The sequence below is a fragment of the Etheostoma cragini genome, chromosome 19, assembly GCF_013103735.1.
Source record: "Etheostoma cragini isolate CJK2018 chromosome 19, CSU_Ecrag_1.0, whole genome shotgun sequence".
Classification (NCBI taxonomy): domain Eukaryota; kingdom Metazoa; phylum Chordata; class Actinopteri; order Perciformes; family Percidae; genus Etheostoma; species Etheostoma cragini.
This window is the reverse complement of record NC_048425.1, coordinates 15,523,439-15,544,756: the sequence shown is the minus strand read 5'-3', so window position 1 is coordinate 15,544,756 and position 21,318 is coordinate 15,523,439. Positions and strand designations below refer to the sequence as shown.

The 21,318-nt window shown below is 41.7% G+C and overlaps 1 protein-coding gene across 2 annotated transcripts in view; it reads left to right on the top strand.

Moving 5' to 3' along the window:
- The first annotated feature begins 1,868 nt into the window (after positions 1 to 1,868).
- The window catches only part of trmt44 (tRNA methyltransferase 44 homolog), a 24,482-nt gene continuing 5,032 nt past the window's right edge, over positions 1,869 to 21,318 (top strand). Inside the window, exons 1-9 of one of the 2 annotated variants that reach the window (XM_034856589.1) lie at positions 1,869 to 2,425; positions 2,519 to 2,636; positions 5,154 to 5,373; positions 5,485 to 5,553; positions 6,372 to 6,479; positions 9,610 to 9,681; positions 11,247 to 11,353; positions 11,711 to 11,894; positions 14,830 to 15,178. In XM_034856589.1, coding sequence (XP_034712480.1) covers positions 2,089 to 2,425; positions 2,519 to 2,636; positions 5,154 to 5,373; positions 5,485 to 5,553; positions 6,372 to 6,479; positions 9,610 to 9,681; positions 11,247 to 11,353; positions 11,711 to 11,894; positions 14,830 to 15,178 — 1,564 coding nt within the window. In that variant the 5' untranslated portion in view covers positions 1,869 to 2,088. The remainder of the gene's footprint in view (positions 2,426 to 2,518; positions 2,637 to 5,153; positions 5,374 to 5,484; positions 5,554 to 6,371; positions 6,480 to 9,609; positions 9,682 to 11,246; positions 11,354 to 11,710; positions 11,895 to 14,829; positions 15,179 to 21,318) is intronic. The other variant, XM_034856588.1, reaches the window with a different exon arrangement.

Genomic DNA, 21,318 nt, shown 5'->3' with positions numbered 1-21,318 from the left:
GGTAATATAGGGTAACCTCTAATACAGTTGGTAATATAGGGTAACCTATAATACAGTTGGTAATATAGGGTAACCTATAATACAGTTGGTAATATAGGTCAACCTATTATACAGTTGGTAACATAGGTTAACCTCTAATACAGTTGGTAATATAGGGTAACCTCTAATACCGTTGGTAATATAGGTTAACCTATTATACAGTTGGTAATATAGGGTAACCTATAATACAGTTGGTAATATAGGTTAACCTATAATACAGTTGGTAATATAGGGTAACCTATAATACAGTTGGTAATATAGGTTAACCTCTAATACAGTTGGTAATATAGGGTAACCTCTAATACAGTTGGTAATATAGGTTAACCTATAATACAGTTGGTAATATAGGGTAACCTGTAATACAGTTGGTAATATAGGTTAACCTCTAATACAGTTGGTAATATAGGGTAACCTCTAATACAGTTAGTAATATAGGTTAACCTATAATACAGTTGGTAATATAGGGTAACCTCTAATACAGTTGGTAATATAGGGTAACCTCTAATACAGTTGGTAATATAGGGTAACCTATAATACAGTTGGTAATATAGGGTAACCTATAATACAGTTGGTAATATAGGGTAACCTGTAATACAGTTGGTAATATAGGGTGACCTATTATACAGTTGGTAATATAGGGTAACCTGTAATACAGTTGGTAATATAGGTTAACCTATAATACAGTTGGTAATATAGGGTAACCTGTAATACAGTCGGTAATATAGGGTAACCTCTAATACAGTTGGTAATATAGGTTAACCTATTATACAGTTGGTAATATAGGTTAACCTATAATACAGTTGGTAATATAGGGTAACCTGTAATACAGTCGGTAATATAGGGTAACTTCTAATTCATTTGGTAATACAGGGTAACCTCTAATACAGTTGGTAATATAGGTTAACCTATTATACAGTTGGTAATATAGGTTAACCTGTAATACAGTTGGTAATATAGGGTAACCTATAATACAGTTGGTAATATAGGTTAACCTATAATACAGTTGGTAATATAGGGTAACCTATAATACAGTTGGTAATATAGGGTAACCTCTAATGCAGTTGGTAATATAGGGTAACCTCTAATGCAGTTGGTAATATAGGTTATATTTATTTTATTATGTTTGTTATATTTGTTTTATTTTTTAACTGTATTAGAGGTTAACCTATACCACCAAACTATATTACCAACTGTATTGTTACCAACTGTATAATAGGTTAACCTATATTACCAACTGTATTATAGGTTAACCTATATTACCAACTGTATTATAGGTTACAACAAACAAAAAAAGGTGGTTTTCTAGTTATTTTGTTGTGTGGTTCAAACTTAAAAACAAATTATCAAAATGTACACGGACCGAAAACTATACACAGCATAATACATCCTAATACATAAGCTATACCATACAATCATGCATGATGTTAAAACATTGTGAATGAATGTATTCAATGTATAGGGGTGTTCTTCCACCTGAGTTTACATATTGCCTAATTATTGACACTTAAAGTTATCAACCTGATTAAAGGAATAGCAGGTGTCATTAGCTAGTGATGATGCTAATTGAAATAATAATAAAACAAAAAACTAATGATAGTCATGAATAAAATATCCATCTAATGTTATTGGAAACTTGTTTGCGTATTGGTTAGAAGAAAAAGAAAAGTAGAAAGTAGTTATTAAAAACTAATCGTCCCTTTTCCTCATAAAGGATCAATGGCCCATGTTGGCATCTGAGGAAACCTACAACAGCGCCCTCTACTGTATGACTGGAAGAATTGATATCTGTCGCCTGTAAAAACGTCATCATATAGCGACAACATCCTTGTAAAGCTTTTTAATAGGATAATGTTGATAAAAGAGCCCAGCATTTGCTTGTTTTTAACGTTAGGGTGGGATGTAGGCAAAAGTGCGAACTAATTTTACAAGCAAGTTTTATCTTAAAGAACTATTTTTCTTTCTCTACAAAAATAAAAAAAACCGGAAGTCCACTCTTCGTTTGTAAACACCGAAACACATGCGGCTTGTAGTCGTGTCTGCTGCTCAGCTATGCCCAAACTGTTTGATATCAAGTTCCCCGGAGCAGGTAAGACTCTCCCCGAAGGCTTCTGGTCAGCTGTGGATGTGTGGATAAAGAAACCTCACGTTGTCAACAAGCGGCTCTGCGGAGTCACGGAGACGGAGAGCAGAGCTGTGGACAGAGAGGCTCTGCTCTTCCTGCTGGATGGTCCCCAGGACGTGTTGTCCTCCATCAGCAGCAGCAGCAGCAGGGCTTCACCGGGACAGACACACGAGCAAGAGAAGCACTGGTCCTTTAGTGTCAGGACATTTATTCCTAAAGTAACCCGGTATGGAACACTACTTCACAAAGAGATTATACTCAAAGGTAAGAGTGGACCTGAATAAAAGGCTCTCCACCAAAACTGTTCTCCTATAATAACTTTTTTTTTTTTTAAATAAACGTCTTTGTCCATTTAAGACTTTGACAGACAACAAGTGACCTTCCTTCCGTTTGAAGAGGATTCAGACGGAAAGGTGTCTCTGAAGAGGGGCAACCTATATCAGTTGCAGCTCCACCATCAGGACTGTGATGAATGGTGAGTGGCTCACTGGGCGCAATCCATCATAATAAATAATAATATCATAATAAAATGACTGCATGCAACCTCTCAGCGATACAGACATCATAATATGGCTCAATATGTTTTTCTGAATGCCTTATTTTTAATGAGAAGCTTTGGGATGTTTTCGGAAACATTTATTCAGAAAATGTTCACACATTATTTTTCTTGGTGTGGTTTAATGTTGTAAAATACACCAAAACTCAACTTTTCAGACAACGTTCAGAATCAGAAGAATCTGAATCAGCTTTATTCGCCAGGTTTGAGGACACATACAGGGGCGGCTGTGGCTCAGTGCTAGAGCGGTTGCCTGCCAATTGGAAGGTTGGGGGTGCAATCCCTTGCCCTGCAGTCCCATGTCGAAGTGTCCTTGGGCAAGACACTGAACCCCAAGTTGCCCCCGATGCTGTGCATCGGAGTGTGAATGTGTGTGAATGTTTATCTGATGAGCAGGTGGCACCTTGTACGGCAGCCCCGGCCACAGTGTATGAATGTGTGTGAATGGTGAATGTTTCCTGTAGATGTAAAAGCGCTATGAGCAGTCGTTAAGACTGGAAAAGCGCTATATAAATACAGCACATTTACATTTACATTTACATTCTGCGGTCCTAACTGTCCGTTGTAGTCTGCTCCGGTCCTTTTTGGTGGCAGATCCAAACCAGACAGTGATGGACGTGCAGAGGACAGACTGGATGATGGCTGAGTAGAAGTGGATCAGCAGCTCCTTAGGCCGGTTGAGCTTTCTGAGCTGGCGCAGGAAGTACATCCTCTGCTGGGCCTTTTTGATGATGGTGTCTGAGTTGGGCTCCCACTTCAGGTCCTGGGATATAGTGGATCCCAGAAACCTGAAGGATTCCACAGCACACACAGGGCTGTTGAGTATGGTGATGGGGGGAAGAGTGGGGGGTCTCTTCCTGAAGTCCACGATCATCTCCACAGTCTTGAGCGTGTTAAGCTCAAGGTTGTTCTGACTGCACCAGAGAGCCAGCTGATCCACCTCCCGTTTGTTGGCCGAATCATCACTGTCCCGGATGAGGCCGATGGCGGTTGTGTCATCAGCAAACTTCAGGAGTTTAACAGATGGGTCTCCTGAGGTGCAGTCATTGGTGTGTAGAGGGAGAAGAGCAGTGGGGAGAGCACACACCCCTGGGGGGCGCCAGTGTAAAAGTCCGTGTGCTGGATGTGATGTTCCCCAGCCTCACCTGCACCTATGATGACGATAGACGAGAAGTCTTTGACTTATTTCCATCGTTGTCGCCTTTCACAGTGGAACAGTTACACAGAATGGTGAAAGTGTCTGACATTAAGAACTATTGAAGAGGAAGTAAAAACATGAACATGGAATCAGGATTCATTGTTAATTCCCTCAGTTTTTTTACCAAAATCCAAGATGATATCTAGTCCAAACACAGTAAATGTTGTATCGTTGTACTGCCATGCTGCTACTGAATACATGAACTTTTATACACTTTCTGTTTCTCCTCACATAAATACAATGTTTAATTAGTCAATCAGTGTTAGTGTTGGTATCAAATTACTTTACGCTACATTTCACAGGAATTACAATAAAATATTTCTAATGGAGAAAATCTAGTCGTGCACTTTAGAAAACACACTGGGCAGATATCCCATATAGTCAACATGCAGAAAAGTTATTCTTCTATTACATTAAAATAAGATTGAGTAATGTTTATACTGTATACAATCTTAAACGCGGCCCAAAATATGATAGAGGTACTGTGCTGTATGTATAAGCAGTAGTAGTAGTAGTAGTAGTAGTAGTAGTAGTAGTAGTAGTAGTAGTAGTAGTGATACACAGTCTGAATGTGTTGGTTATATATGTTGTGGTAGTGGTGCTTTCTAAGTGTAGTTATTGAAGAACAAGAGGACTCTATCATTACACAACAGTGTAACATTTTATTACAATATTAAGTTAGGACGATGAGAAGGTGAAGGTTGACTTAAGTGGCAGTGATGGCTCTCAGCTACACCTCTTGTCTCTCTTCTTCATCGGGAGCCTATTTGTCCTTTGACATGTTTTTTTAGATTTAAAATTGTGTCCTGCTTTCTAAATCTAATGGATTTATAGCAGGACAGAGGGGCAAAAAGGGAAGGATTGTTAACAAACGGTGGGTACATCATGGCCGGATTTAACTGCTAGGGATGTTAGCTGCTGGGTGTTTATTAGTTCTCCTCATTCAACCACTCTCAATATCTGCAGTTTTTCTGTGCTAGAACACTACTGACTCCATATTTGCTGTGTGGTAATTTAACATTTAATGGCACATTCATTCATTGCAACATTCAATCCCATAACTAAACTACTGTAGATGTTAACAATTGGTTTTGACAGATGCACTCCTAGGCCCTAAAGATTAGGCAGTTAAGCAGGACCCACATTAAGGCCCTTATCTTGTCAGTACTGTGCGTTTGGTAGCCTAGACTAGTTGAAACAAAGCAAGCTAATCTAGCTGACTCTGCTTTCATCTGCAGGGGCTTGGAGCTGCATGTTCTGGATTCAGATGCATGGTTTTCTGATGGCGTGGCGTACCCAAATCTGAGCTGGCTGTCCACTGATCTGCTGCCTAAACTGGTGCGCTGGGCCACCGAGTGCAAGAGCAGCGAGTTCAGGAGCACCTTGTCTCTGCTGCCGGTGGAGAAGTACAGCGTCATGTACCAGCAGCTGAAAGAGAAGTACAAAGTCATGGTCAAGGTAACGTCCACTCCGTGTAAGGCGGTGGTTTTCTATATGTAAACGGTTCTAAAGCTGTTAATGTCATCTTTATTACTAAGTAAGTACTGACATTTTCCCCATGCTCTCTAGGTTTGGCCTGAGGTTACAGATCCGGAGAAATTTGTCTATGAGGACGTTGCCATTGCTACATATCTGCTTGTGAGTTCAGATTAGATTTTTTATGTTTTGATATAAAAAAATAAATGATTGGTTAATCATTGATACTTTTATTGGGTGTTGAAGATTGAAATGTGAATTGAAGAATAGGTATTTTGCCTTCTTTTGTCTTTTCACACTTGTCCGTACTGTACATGTACAGTGGCTTGAACAAATGTACACACCCATGCTAAAGTTGATTAAAAAGAGGAATAAAACACAACTTTTGGAAATTGATCTTAATGCCTTTAATTAAAAAAAAGAAAAGAAAATCCAACCTTTTAAGGACACCAATTTTCTTTGTGAATAAATAATGTATTGTAAATAAATAATGTTCTTCCTTAAAATACAGGGGGCATAAGTATACACACCCCTGTGTTAAATTCTTGTAGAGGCAGGCACATATTTATTTTTAAAAGCCAGTTATTTCATGGATCAGGATACTATGCATCCTGACCAAGTTACCTTGGCCTTTGGAATTAAAATTCCAAAGGCCATGGGGAAGTTTCCATAAGACCTTCTCTCAATGCAAATTAAACCAGCTATTAGGCTAACTGAAATAATAATTCTTCTTATTAATTAACTGTAACATGGGTGTGTAAACTTTCTCAAGCCACTGTATGTGTAGGTGTTTTACCCTTCACATGTTGTCAGGTCACGCAACCAAAGCTCTGTCAATCCATTTGAGTGTGAAAAATTGATTTGACCCAGTAAAGGAAATCATATGTCACGCCAGAGGCAGGTGGAAAGGTGTTAGCTGCAGGCAATTGAAAGCTCTCATGAGCGTACAGTAGTGTTGAGACTCTGTCACTGTGCTGCAGGTGCTGTGGGCTGAGGAGCGAGCAGAGAAAAATCTGAATGCCAGACAGTCCTTTGTGGACCTGGGCTGTGGAAATGGCCTCCTGGTTCACATACTATCCAATGAAGGGGTAAGTCGGGGGCTGGCAGAATGTTGGCGGTTATTGATATGTACAGAGGGTTCCTTCCTGGTTAAAAGCTAATTGAAAGGCCACATTAGCTTATAGATTGATCTACATACAATGAGGAAAATAAGTATTTGAACAGCCTGCAATTTTGCAAGTTCTCCCACTAAGAAATCATGGAGGGGTCTGAAATTGTCACCGTAGGTGCATTTCCACTGTGAGAGACATAATCTAAAATAAAATATCCGGAAATCACAATGTACGATTTTTTAACTATTTATTTGTATGATACAGCTGCAAATAAGTATTTGAACACCTGTCTATCAGCTAGAATCCTGACCCTTAAAGAACTGTTAGTCTGCCTTCAAAATGTCCACCTCCACTCCATTTATTATCCTAAATTAGATGGACCTGTTTGAAGTCGTAAGCTGCATAAAGACACCTGTCCACCCCATACAATCAGTAAGAATCCAACTACTAACATGGCCAAGACCAAAGAGCTGTCCAAAGACACTAGAGACAAATTTGGACACCTCCACAAGGCTGGAAAGGGCTACGGGGTAATTGCCAAGCAGCTTGGTGAAAAAAGGTCCACTGTTGGAGCAATCATTAGAAAAGGGAAGAAGCTAAACATGACTGTCAATCTCCCTCGGACTGGGGCTCCATGCAAGATCTCACCTCGTGGGGTTTCAATGATCCCAAGAAAGGTGAGAAATCAGCCGAGAACTACACAGGAGGAGCTGGTCAATGACCTGAAAAGAGCTGGGACCACCGTTTCCAAGGTTACTGTAATACACTAAGACGTCGTGGTTTGAAATCATGCATGGCACGGAAGGTTCCCCTTCTTAAACCGGCACATGTTAAGGTCCGACTTATGTTTGCCAATGACCATTTCGATGATCCAGAGGAGTCATGGGAGAAAGTCATGTGGTCAAATGAGACTAAAATAGAACTTTTTGGTCATAATTCCACTAACAGTGATTGGAGGAAGAAGAATGATGAGTACCATCCCAAGAACACCATCCTTACTGTGAAGCGTGGGGGTGGTAGCATCATGCTTTGGGGGTGTTTTTCTGCACATGGGACAGGGCGACTGCACTGTATTAAGGAGAGGATGACCGGGACCATGTATTGCGAGATGTTGGGGAACAACCTCCTTCCCTCAGTTAGAGCATTGAAGATGGGTTGAGGCTGGGTCTTCCAACATGACAATGACCCTAAGCACACAGCAAGGATAACCAAGGAGTGGCTCTGTAAGAAGCATATCAAGGTTCTGGCGTGGCCTAGCCAGTCCCCAGACCTAAACCCAATAGAGAATCTTTAGAGGGAGCTCAAACTCTGTGTTTCTCAGCGACAGCCCAGAAACCTGACTGATCTAGAGAAGATCTGTGGGGAGGAGTGGGCCAATATCCCTTCTGCAGTTTGTGCAAACCTGGTGAGAAACTACAGGAAACGTTTGACCTCCGTAACTGCAAACAAAGGCTAATGTACCAAATATTAACATTGATTTTCTCAGGTGATCAAATACTTATTTGCAGCTGTATCATACAAATAAGTATTTAAAAAACTTATGCATTGGGATTTCTGGATAAAAAAAAGAAAGAAAAGATATCTCTCACAGTGGACATGCACCTACAATGACAATTTAAGAACCCTCCATGATTTCTAAGTGGGCGAACTGGCAAAATAGCAGGGTGTTCAAATAATTATTTTCCTCACTGTAGCTGTGATGTAGATAGGTGTTTTTTTTACCTGAAAGGGTGTATGGTTATATGGGCCTTGCTTTGTACTGAACTGGATGCAACAGTTACTTACAATCTAAAACTGAACTGAGGAAAGTTAGAAGTCCCACCTTAATGTCACATTATAAACAACAAAGCAATATTCTAATATTGTACTGTACGTTTTGAAAGCAGATGCAATGGTTAATCAAACAAGACAAAACAATATGCAAATCAACTACAACATGTAGAATTAAATAGCAAAATGCTTCAACTGAATCGAAAAGTATTTAATTCACTATCAGGACAAATCATTCCGCTTGAGAAGCAGGAATCAGTACCTATACGTGTTTGGCTGCCTGAAAAATGACTGAAAGAATTAATTGATTATTCAGATAGTTGACGATTCATTGTCTTAGGTTCAGCTAATGAATGAATTGAATAATTGTTGCAGCTCTTGTCTAGACCCAAGTGGTGGAACATCTGTCTGCCTTTTGTAAAAACACCGGCTCCTTAGAGCGGGGAAGATGCATGCCGGTGTAATTTTGATTCTGAATCACTTTATCCATAAAAGGAGAACTTTTCCTCTTCTCAAACTTGGAATATATCAATGAACACCTGAAATGTCTGAGAACTCATTTAGTCGTTGGGCTTTTTGATGATCAAACTAACACAATCCAAGTAAATCCCGCTATAACAATTTATATAAAACATTTCATATTTGGCTCATTACAGCAGGCAGGGCCATCACCAACATCACAAATGATGAAGGTTAGGAGCACTGAGGCCTGTGAGGTTCAGAGAGAGCCTCCAAATCAAGGTTTAGGACTGAACACAGCACCCCTGGAGGCTCAGAAAGATTGGTCTGAGACACCCTCTCCCGAAGAATCACTCAATAATAGATGATCTGAAATAGAAGCAGTCAGGAGCTTGTCAAATGAACGACTGAGTCCAGGTGGCAGACAGGAGGGACAGTGCAGTGTTTTTGGGGCCAGGCTTGCCTGCAAATGTGTTCATATTAACATGGGTTAACCTAAGACAATGAATTAATGAAGTAATTTAACTATTGTTGCAATTCTTGTTTGGAGCAGAGCAAAGGAACATCTGACTGACTCTGCCATCCCAGAGCCACGCTACCTAAATCCTAATTAGGAGGGAAAAACAGATTTTAAGCTGCCTTTTGTAAAAACACAGGTCCCTCGAAGAATTAGCCAGATCTTCTCAGGTAGCTTAATCAGTAACATGGGGCTGATTAGGTGATTCACATCTCTGCAGATATCAAATCTACAATATTGTGTTATTGTAATGGGCCAATCACAAACCAGGACAGGTGTCATTGACATTGCACTCGGCCATTGATGTCAATGTGGCTGAAAGAGATTAGCCGCTGACTGTCGTGCCGTCTTGTGTTGCAGCATCCTGGAAAGGGCATTGACGTTCGGAAGAGGAAGATCTGGGACATGTACGGCCCCCAGACTGTGCTAGAGGTGAGCAAGCTGAGCACAAAGAAGCCAGAATCTGTATCAGGTTTTTAATTAGTGTTATTATCTTTTCACATGAGGCACAGAATCCATATCACACGCGGTAGGTGTCTTTAAAGCTGGCATCGCCCCCTCGCTGCAGCTGCTTGGGCTTCAACTGTTAATTGTTTTGTTTGTATGAGACACATTTTTAGAAAATTAGACAATCTTTTGGATTAAAGCACAAACCGTAAATCCGGTTGCAAAAAAACCCTTTATTACGTCAAAATATCTTGGCCAGCGAAACGTGTGTATAAATCCAATCTTATTGTGCTATTTATATTATGCTAGTACTTGATGATAGACGGATTACACCTTAAGCATTTTGTCTATTTATCAATAAATTCATCGACAGAAAATCCATCTGCACCAATTTTGGTAATCCACAAACTATTTTATATGGAATGTAGAAGGATTTTCTGCTTTTGGTGGTCTTAAATGATAGTAAAGATCAATATATTTGTGTTTAGAGCTGTTGTTTGGACAAAACAAGCATTTTGTAGACCTTGGGTACTGGGAGCATTTCCTCACTATTTCTTTTTTAAACTTGCAGACCAAACAATGAATTGAATAATGGACCAGGTATACTCAGAAATGGCAAATACTAAGGAAAGCTCATTGTGGGACTGGCTCTAGTGGCTGGAATTCTGCACCAAGGCTGAATTTTGGGAAAGAGACTTCAGATACAGTATTAGGGGACCACTAAGGTCTATATAAAAGAGACTTCAGATACAGTATTAGGGGACCACTACAGCCTAAATGTAAGAGACTTCAGATACAGTATTAGGGGACCACTAAGGTCTATATAAAAGAGACTTCAGATACAGCATTATGGGACCACTAAGCGCTCTATAAAAACATCCAAAAAGCACCATGTCATGGGACTTTTAAGAAACTCTTGATTTAACGATTTCTACAAGCTGCAAAAAGCAACAAACATTACTACTGCACAGGGGACTTACGCTGAATCCAGACGTACCCATGTTAACACGAACACATTTGCAGGCAAGCCTGGCCCAACAACACTGCACTGTCCCTCCTGTCTGCCTCCTGGACTCAGTCATTCTTTTGACAACAAGCTCCTGACTGCTTCTATTTCAGATCATCTATTATTGAGTGATTCTTTGGGAGAGGGTGTGTCAGACCAATCTTTCTGAGCCTCCAGGGGTGCTGTAGTCAGTCCTAAACCTTGGTTTGGAGGCTCTCTCTGAACCTCACAGGCCTCAGTGCTCCTAACCTTCATCATTTGTGATGTTGGTGATGGCCCTGCCTGCTGTAATGAGCCAAATATGAAATGTTTTATATAAATTGTTATAGCGGGATTTGCTTGGATTGTGTTACTTTGATGATCAAAAAGCCCAACGACTAAATGAGTTCTCAGACATTTCAGGTGTTCATTGATATATTCCAAGTTTGAGAAGAGGAAAAGTTCTCCTTTTATTGATAAAGTGATTCAGAATCAAAATTACACCGGCGTGCATCTTCCCCGTTCTAAGGAGCTCATGTGTTTTTTTGGGTCTTTGCTATTTCAGGAAAAGGCAATTACTCCCAGCGAGAACTTCTTATTCCCGGTTACAGACTGGCTGATTGGGAACCACTCGGACGAGCTCACACCTTGGATCCCCGTTATAGCTGCCAGGCAAGTCATCAGCAGACACAATCTCACTCAGCAGCTCAAGTGCCAGCTGATCTCTCCAATTTGGAATAACATCATGGGCCAGGGGGTGGGTGGGTGAGTGGGTGTGTTTTTTTTGTGTGTGTGTGTGTGTGTGTGTGTGTGTTTGTGTGTGTGTGTTTTCTAAGGTAACCACCTGATGGCGATGTTGAGCCTCAGTCTGACAAATCTATTTGTGACTACAGATGATAATCTCTAGTAATGGATTGTCTCCTGTCTGTTGAACTGATTCAGAATCTTGAAAAATAACTTGGTACACTTCCTGCTGAAGATTTCTAATCAACCTTTTCTTTGGCACTGGGTCTTTTGCTCACACCGCAGGTCATCTTACTCTTGTCGTTACTTCGTCCTCCCTTGCTGTTTTTTCGACTTCTATGCAAAATACCAGAGACGTCAGTGCAAGAAGTCCCAGTACAAGGAATACATTGACTTTATAACGGAGGTCAGCCAAGTCAGTGGCTTCCACACGGAGGAAGACTGCCTCAGAATACCCTCCACCAAACGGGTAGGTGCACATAGTCCAGAGTCACAACTGACTAGACTTCCTATATTATTACTTAAGTCTTATTACTAAAACATTTGTCATTTTATGTGATTGACATCATTAAAACATTGTTTCTATCAATCTATACTCCAAAACAAGTTACAAAGTACTATTTAACTCTTTATTTTATATAAAAAATTGTCAAAATTGAAGCAGCAAATCCCAACATATACTCCCCTTGAGTCCCTACTATAAAAATAAAATTGATAGAAAGGCCAATTCCCATACAAATCAACGTAGCAGGAATGGTCAGAACATTTTTAACTTACATATTTTCAACTTCTATAAACCTCTGTACAAACCGACTTGCAGCCAGTCACGGAGGTGTGGTGTTTCAGTAAAGGAAAATTAAGCAGTGGAGAACTAACATTACAAAGCAGCGAGTCAGCCGCTAAATTAGTCAGATCTAAGAACTTAAAGTTGCAGTGGGTAGTATTAAAAAACAAACAAAAAAAAGAAGAATTGAAAGTAGAGTTTGAGTTCATCCTGCATCTCTCTCTCTCTCTCTTCCTAACTCTCTCTCTCTCTCTCTCTCTCTCTCTCTGAAATTACCTGTCACTGTCCAAAGTCTCCTGTGACGGCTAGATTTTCTGAAGCCTGAATACAGAGCCAAGAGAAGGTGCAGAACTCTAGTTTCTCAGATATGACTGAATTACAATATGCTGAATGATTATAATGGATTCTTTGCCCAACAACTCCTAAAATAAAATTCCTACATCCGCTTTAAAGGTCCTATGACATGCTGCTTTCTAGATGCTTTTATAAAGTTTATATATAGCCCTTAGTGTAGTATAATACTATATCTGATGTCTCTTTTATATAGCCCTTAGTGGTCCATAATACTGTATCTGAAGTCTCTTTCCCAAAATTCAGCCTTGGTTCAGAAATACAGCCACTAGTGACAGTCCCACAATGAGCTTTCCTTAGGATGAGCCATTTCTGTGTCTGTAGCTTTAAATCCTATTGTGGAAGAGAGGTGGAGGGTGGGGGTGTGGCCTTGACCATCCACATTGCTTTGCTTGTTTGCAAGACATGATGTCTCTCTCTTTCTCATGGGGGGGCTGTCGGTACACGAGCCGTGCTGCCTGTAATATCCGTCCTGTGCATGCGCAGATGATAATCCTGATGTACGAGGATAAACGACACTGCACAATCTGTTCCACAGTAGCAGTCTGCAGCTAACGTTGGTTTAGCTAACAGCTAATTCAGCTGTTACATAACTACTAGCTGAGACAGCATGTAAAAGACCCTCAAATTGAAAATAACCGTTAAAATATTTAACAGCTGTTACGTCAGTTCTACGTTAATCATTTAAAATACAATCACTCAATAATTGTCTTTATTACTGTTAAGTCTTAATTTAGCTGGAGCGTGCTTTTCCCGGTGTTTAGTTTGAGTAACGTTATTTTAGACAGAATCAAGCTGTCAGTTAGCAGTTGGCCGAAATAGCTGTTAGCTAAACTATCTTCAGCTTCCCGTTGGAGGCTAACGGCAGACCGCTACTGTGGAACAGATCGTGCAGTCGTAAATCCTCGTACATCATGATTGTCATCTGCTCATGCGCAAACACCTTGCAATGCGCAGGACGGATCGGGTACCAACACGGGCAAAGCAGAGAAAGGGGAGGTAATCTTCAGGCTTATGACATCATAAGGAGAAGATTCCAGCTCTGCCCATCTGAGCTTTCATTTTCTTAAAGGCAGAGCAGGATACCCAGGGCTTGGTTTACACTTATCACCATTTCTAGCCACCTGGGGGCCATAGGCAGGCTGGGGGAACTCAAAATAATAAATAAAAAAAATCATAAAGTCACATTAAGTGCCATGGGACCTGGTGGATGCTTCATCCACACAAAGCACATTGCTATCACCGGATGAGTGACAGCTTTGTTTTGCCCTTTTTCAGTTACCAGAGTGGCGTGGGGGCAATACGGAGCTAGAAAGCTAGCGAGCTAACTAGCCACCGCTAGTTGGCTTGCTGCTTACGCTGTGCTTTCATGCTGCATTGGTTACAAAAAATGGGGCAAACAGCGGGCTGGGTCTCTCCTTATCACCCCCCCTACTCCGGAGAACTTCTCCCAAGCTGAGCCACAGAAGACATAATACAACAGCATGACCAATGAAGTACACTTCCACTTGTACAGTTGATGGAGAGCCCCTTTAACGCTTTCCTCTTACAACCTTAGAAAAGAATTTGGATGTTGAGTATTAAACCCCACATAATTAAGGTTTCAGTTGTACACCATGCATTGTACCTGGAATATTTTATGGACAGACTTTCTTTTTGAAAATGACCAAGATAAAGCGGTGTCTAATTGTTTGATATATTGTATATACGACACTTTCACAGACTTGTAACTTTTCACAGCGCAGTGTGTAAAAAGACGTGCGGAGTGAATCCATGGGTGGTTAAACGTGATTGCAGTATGCTGGTTTCTTCATTATCTATTGCACACGTACCTCATACTTGTGAAGTCGTTGGTCTCCGATTTTTCCAATCTTTCTTCAATGTGACTAGAGAACATGAACATATTTTTTTCTTATGAAAAAGGTAATTAGCCTTCTCCGCAATATAATCATAAAATGCATCCCTGCCTTTTCTCCACCTGAGCCACATTTAATATAGAGAGAATATAAATCAAGCCTTTAGGGACCTTTCTTTTACCGCTGGCAGCCATTAATGGCTTCTATACACATAGACACATAATAAGAACAAGCAAGTATTGACTAAGCTTTTAATGTAGAAAGTCATAATAAACATCAGTTTTTCCATAATAAAGCAAAACCTTCCCAAATATCAGTACATATGAATGTACAGAGTTTCTATTTCTACTTTTGAGTTTCTGTTTTACAACTTTAAGCCTCAGCACCCATGGGAGTCGTCTTTTTTCCTGCAGGTGTGTCTGGTGGGACAATCTAGAAACTACCAGCTATCTGACGAGGACGAGGCCGAGCAGCGAAGAGCTCATTACATCCATAGCCGCCAGCCCTCCTCTGGGGCCCCAGTTCAAAGGTCAGAGATCGGAAATAGTGTGGACTGTTGCCATGGGGACAGAGACACCGACAAGCCCCCTGACAGCAGCTGGGGAGAGGGGTTCCAGCCCAGAGACAGGGTTGAAACTGTTCGGAACTGTGCCGCTCTCCCGCGGGACTTTGTTGACGGTGTTGTCCTGCAGGTTGCCAACGTTCTTCTGGAAATGACTGAAGATGACGGCCGTGGGCCCTCCAGTGACTGGAATCGAGGAGGTAAACCACAACACAACACCCGAGGTCAAAATAATAATCACACAAATCCCCCAAAAAGTTCAGATTAAATCCAGAGGAGTACTCATTATCTGTGAGACTCACTAAACCAGTCTTGTGCACTCTGTGGATTTCTGAATTCATAACATTGTAATATCTGTTGCCAGGCAGCTGCATGTATGTCCCACAAAGGGACAGATTAGTATGTACAGAAGCAGTGCAGTTGAGAAAGCTATGGATGTAACCCAACACGGATAAATCACTTCTCACATTTCTCAACACTACCTGAAAATATAATTAAATGCACTTTGTGGCACAATGGCAGCCTCTGCAGCTTGAATCTCTCAACTCCATCCTCTTATGTAACCCCCCACCCCTCTGTCATCAACACCCTGTTCCCCTCTCGGCATCAGTCAGCGGGGCCTTCGTGACACACAGCGACGCCACTTTGAACTCTGTTTCTCACTCTGCCAGTCACTTGCTGCACTGCACAGTACAGAGAGTGACACACACACACACACGCACGCACACAAACACACACACACACACACACACACACACACACACACACACACACACACACACACACACACACACACTCTTTTTAACGCCTCTGCACCCCCTGCTGCCACACAGACGCACACACAATATGAATGACATAAAGAGATGAAGACTACTATGATTAAAACTGAAAATTCTCTGTCATGATGTCAGTGCTGAAATTAGAGGTACAAAAAATATGAGAGAGAGCAAATAACAGTAGTCTGTATCCCTGTAAAGAGATGACTGGATGAATAATGCACCACTATCTATGATTAATGCATGAGCATGCATTTGTATTGAGGTATTCCTACCAGTTATGTACTGTGCAAGAACAAAGGGTAAATTCAGGTGAACCAGCCTATGTTGAGAGATCCAGGAGGGCCTCAGAGTCATCGAAAGGGCTTTGAGATTCAGTTTCTCTGCATTTTTAATGCATCTTCAACGAGTATGATTATTTCTGTTTTAATATATTCATCTTTTAATTTGAAGTGATAAAGAAGTAGAATTTTGGTAAAATAGCTTCTGGCTGTAGAGGTGAATATATTTATCAGTTGCTCCTGCGCACCCAGTCTGAAACAGATCACACATTTAACTCAGTTTAACTCAACTAAAAGTTAAAAAAAACAAAACAGCTTGGCGCCTTATCAGCCTGTAGATTTGCCCAAACAATTTTGAGTGAGGTGTGTGGGGGGGGAGGTATGTTATTTTTGTAGCAATTAAGTATCAAGTTCATTATTTGAAACCAATATTGACAAATGTACAAGCCTCATTTAGCACAATACGTGTGCCCTGACATTGAAATAATGTACGTCTTACTTGCGTTCTGAATAGTTAACGTGTGAAATGTGCAAATGGGTGAATCAGGCTACTGTAGCTCTGAATCAAGTTATTAATTCATGCCTGCCGTACTGCTGACTAGGCTAAGGCAGTTATGTAGTCGTGCTGAGAAGGAAAGTCAGTGTGTAGCTGGACATCCGACGTATTCTACACTCTGCAACACTGAACCTTAAATGAGTCAAATCTGGTTGTTAGTTTACAGTAAGTCAAAAAATGGACACAGTTTCTTATTTAAATGTTGTTTGTATTGCTTCTTTGTGCACCTATTATGTATGTACTGAACAGAAACAGCTTGCCTCCCATCACACCAGAAGACCCAGAAGTAAGTTGTTTTTCCCAAAATCATCATCATCATTATTTTCCTCCACAGCTGCAGTATTTCCCTAGGAAGACGAACTGCACTCTCCACTACATATATACATACAGTACTAGGGGTGGAATAACACACAGAACTCATGGTTTGGTTGATACCTCGGTTCATACATCGTGGTTCGGAATGAGTTTGATGCATTGGAGGGAAAAGCAAAACAAAATTATAATTTTTTGTTTGTCTCAGGCTGTACCTATTGTCATAGTCTCTCCATTGAGCTAGCTGCAAAAAGCCTGCATTGTGTAAGATGTAAACACTAAACAATAAGTACCCCACATCATCTCCAGAGTCCATCTGGAACTTGCAAACCAAATAAGACAATCAGCTGTAAAACTAACACTACAGCACAAAACTAATTTACCTGATTAATGCAACGTTATCAGGTCTCCCAGCCATGTTTCACCACAGAAAGCTGCTGCCTTGCTAAAGCGTATATAGTATTATATAGTATAAATTGTCCAGGGCCGGGCCGGCTAAGCGCCATCTTTCTCCCTTCACGTCCCGCTGTCTCTCGTACCTACATCGGCCCCGCACCCTGCTCCCCCTCCCCTTATACCTGCCCTCGCGGTGAGGAGAGAGCAGAGAGGGGAGGGGAGGCTCCTCAGTCACAGAACAGAAGACTGTATTGGCGGCCACAGAGAGAAATACCTTGCCTGCTCCCTGGACAATAACGGCGTCTTTCCAACCAGATATGTTGCTAGTTGCTTTAAAAAAAACTTGCTAAGGGGGTCTGAAAAGTTGCTAAATCTAGCTAAGTTAAAGCTCCCATGGCATGACATTATTTTTCAACATTAATATGCGTTCCCCCAGCCTGCCTTTTGGTCCCCCAGTGGCTAGAAATGGTGATAGGTGTAAACCAAGCCCTGGGTATCCTGCTCTGCCTTTGAGAAAATGAAAGCTTAGATGGCCAGAGTTTGAATATTCCCCCTTATGAGGTCATAAGCCCACCCATGAGGGAGACATCATGGCTTTCAAAAGTGGCAGTTGGTCAACACCCACCCCCTCTCTCCTCCTCCATAGCTACAGACTCAGAAATGGCACATACTAAGGAAAGCTCGTTATGGGACTGGCTTTAGGGGCTGTAGTTCAGCAACAAAACAGAATTTTGGGAAAGAGACTTCAGATACAGTATAAGTGGACCACTAAGGTCTATATAAAAGAGACTTCAGATACAGTATTAGGGGACCACTAAGGTCTATGTAAAAGAGACTTCAGATACAGTATTAGGGGACCACTAAAGCCTATGTAAAGAGACTTCAGATACAGTATTAGGGGACCACTAAGGTATATATAAAAGATACTTCAGATACAGTATTATGGGACCACCAAAGCCCATATAAAAGAGACTTCAAGATTAGAAGATAGAGATACAGATTAGATACCGATTAGGTGTCCTTGAAGAACGTATCTAACAGTAGTTCCGCATTACATCAATTAATTTGCATGCAAGATGTATTTATTTATATACCGTGTATTCTCCGTGTAAATTCATGTACCAAACCGTGACGCCCGTACCGTTTTGGTTCAATAGAACATGAATCGTTCCACCCCTAGTGCATATATACAAATATATCTGCACTATATATACATATATATATTAGAGCCACAACAATTAGTTGATCTGTCGTCAATCAACAGAAATTTAATTTTAATACTCATTGAAGACGTGTTTTATGTTGGAAAATGGCAAAAGGCAAGCGATTTGAATATGTCAGCTCGGGTTTTATAAAATAGCAACTACACTTTTTTGTATTTCCTGACATTTTAAAGACCAACCACTAGAATAACTTTGAAGGTGATTGGCACATTGTTACTCACAAGCCCCCGGTTCAACGCCGCTGTGGGTGATGGGGGCGAAAACTCTGACTGGTGCATATGCACCAAACAAGAGTTTGGAGTATTTAGCCTTTTTGAAAACCTTGAATGGAGTCCTGAGTGGGTTTCCAGTGGGGGACTCCATAGTTCTGCTGGGGGACTTCAACGCATACGTGGGTGATGATCAAGATACTTGGAGAGGCATGATATGGAGGAACGCCCTCCCTGATATGAACCAGAGTGGTTGTCTGTTGTTGGACTTCTGTGCTAGTCATGGATTGTCCATAAGAAACACCATGTTCGCACATAGGGATGCTCATAAGTGTACGTGGTACCAGAACATTTTAGGCCAAAGGTCAATGATCGGTTTTATAATCGTTTCATCTGATCTGAGGCCGTATGTTTTGGACACTCGGGAGGAGCTGTCAACTGGTCACCATCTGCTGGTGAGTTGGATCAGGGGATGGGGGAAGATTCTGGACCGACCTGGTAAGCCCAAACGGGTAGTGCGGGTAAATTGGGAACGTCTGGAAGAGGCCCTTGTTCAACGGTCTTTCAACTCAAACCTCCGGCGGAGCTTTTCGGGCATCCCTGTGGAGGCTGGGGACATTGAACCTCAGTGGACAATGTTTAAAGTTTCCATTGCTGAAGCTGCGGCGGGGAGCTGTGGGCTAAGGGTCTTAGGTGCCTCAAGGGGCGGTAACCCATGAACACCCTGGTGGACACCGGTGGTCAGGGAAGCTGTCCGAGTCTTTCCGGGATATGTTATCCCGGAGGACTCCGAAGGGCTGCAGCCTCTGCCATGACAGAGGCAAAGCATCAATCATCCAAGCTGTGTACAGTAAGGATGGGATGTTGTTCACCTCAACTGAGGCGATAATAGAGCGGTGGAAGGAGCACTTTGAGGAACTCCTAAATCCAGCTGACACGTCCTCTCTGGTAGAGGCAGAGCTGGAGGATGATGGGGGATTGTCGTCAATTACCCTGGTGGAAGTCACTGAGGTAGTCAAACAACTCCACAGCGGCAAAGCCCCAGGGATTGATGCCAGATGTCCAGAAATGGTTATAGCTCTGGTTGTGGAGGGGCTGTGTTGGTTGGCACGCCTCTTTACCAAAAATATCTGTGAATAGTTTCTCAGTATTGAAGATTGCTTGTATGAGAGGGAGATGAAGGTTTCTGCCTAAAAGGAAGTTTTTCCTCGCCACTGTCGCACTGTTGCTTGCTCTGGAGGAAACTACTAGAACTGTTGGGTCCTTGTAAATTCTGGAGTGTGGTCTATCTGTATAGTGTCTTGAGATAACTGTTGTTTCCCTGTCAATTTTCCTTCCTATCCTCACCTATGGTCATGACCGAAAGAACGAGATCCAGGGTACAAGCAGCCAAAATGGGTTTCCTCAGGAGGGGGAGCTGGCGACTCCCTTAGAGATATGGTGAGAAGCTCAGTTATTCGAGAGGAGCTTGGAGCAGAGCCGCTGCTCCTCACTGCTTGTTGAAAGGAGCCAGTTGAGGTGGTTCGGGCAACTGGTAAGGATGCCTCCTGGGCGCCTCCCTAAGGAGCTGTTCCAGGCACGTCCAGCTGGGAGGAGGCCTCGGGGAAGAACCAGGACTAGGTGGAGAGATTATATCTCCAACCTGGCCTGGGAACGCCTCAGGATCCCCGGAGTCGGAGCTGGTGGATGTGGCTCGGGAAAGGGTAGTTCGGGGTCTCCTACTGGAGCCGTTGCCCCCAGTACCGGATAAGCAGATGAAGATGGATGGATGGCCTTTCACAAGATTTTACTTTATGAATAGATTTAAGAAAATACTTAAAAAAGAGCAGAACTATGCTTTGTGCTCTTCTTTCCGAACTTGTCAATCATCTTGTCACCCCTTTGGATAATTCTGACTCACAGATAACGAGAATAAACCATTTTTCAGCATTTTCAGATTTTGACAGGCAGTAAAATCAAATCATGAGATGACCTCTGTTACAGCTGTGCACTCTTGGTAATGATCCTTTCAAATGTTTTATTCAACACTCAGCAATCTTAGTGCTCATTTTCTCCACTCAACCTGATTCTGAATTGGCTTAAGCAGCAAAAACTCCACAACACGCGATCAATCACTTGCCGTCTTTTTTTTTGCACAGAGGACGATCGGCCTTAAAAAAGGCTGATTATTAAAGCTGAGCCATTAATAATCATCTTGGTTGGTCTTAGTCAAAGCAGAGTTTGCTCTGTCAATTCTGCCCTTTCCCCATTAATCCCTAGTAACATTGCAGGCAGTAAAGGGCAACTCTAAATGTTGTACTGATATTATATTAAGGCCTGGAGCTCCCTGGCGTCTGGGCTGTAGGCCGGCAGTCTGCCCAGTTTCACACCGTCTTTGGCCATGCAAGTGTGAATGTGGGAGTGTGTTGCATATTTTAGGTATTGACTCGGCTGTTTGACCAGTTAAGTTTAGGATGTATGTGGTTGGACAATATGTTTTAGATCACCATCATGGCTCTGAATTGAGAGTTTTTTATATATATATATATATATATATACAGTGGGTACGGAAAGTATTCAGACCCCTTTAAATTTTTCACTCTTTGTT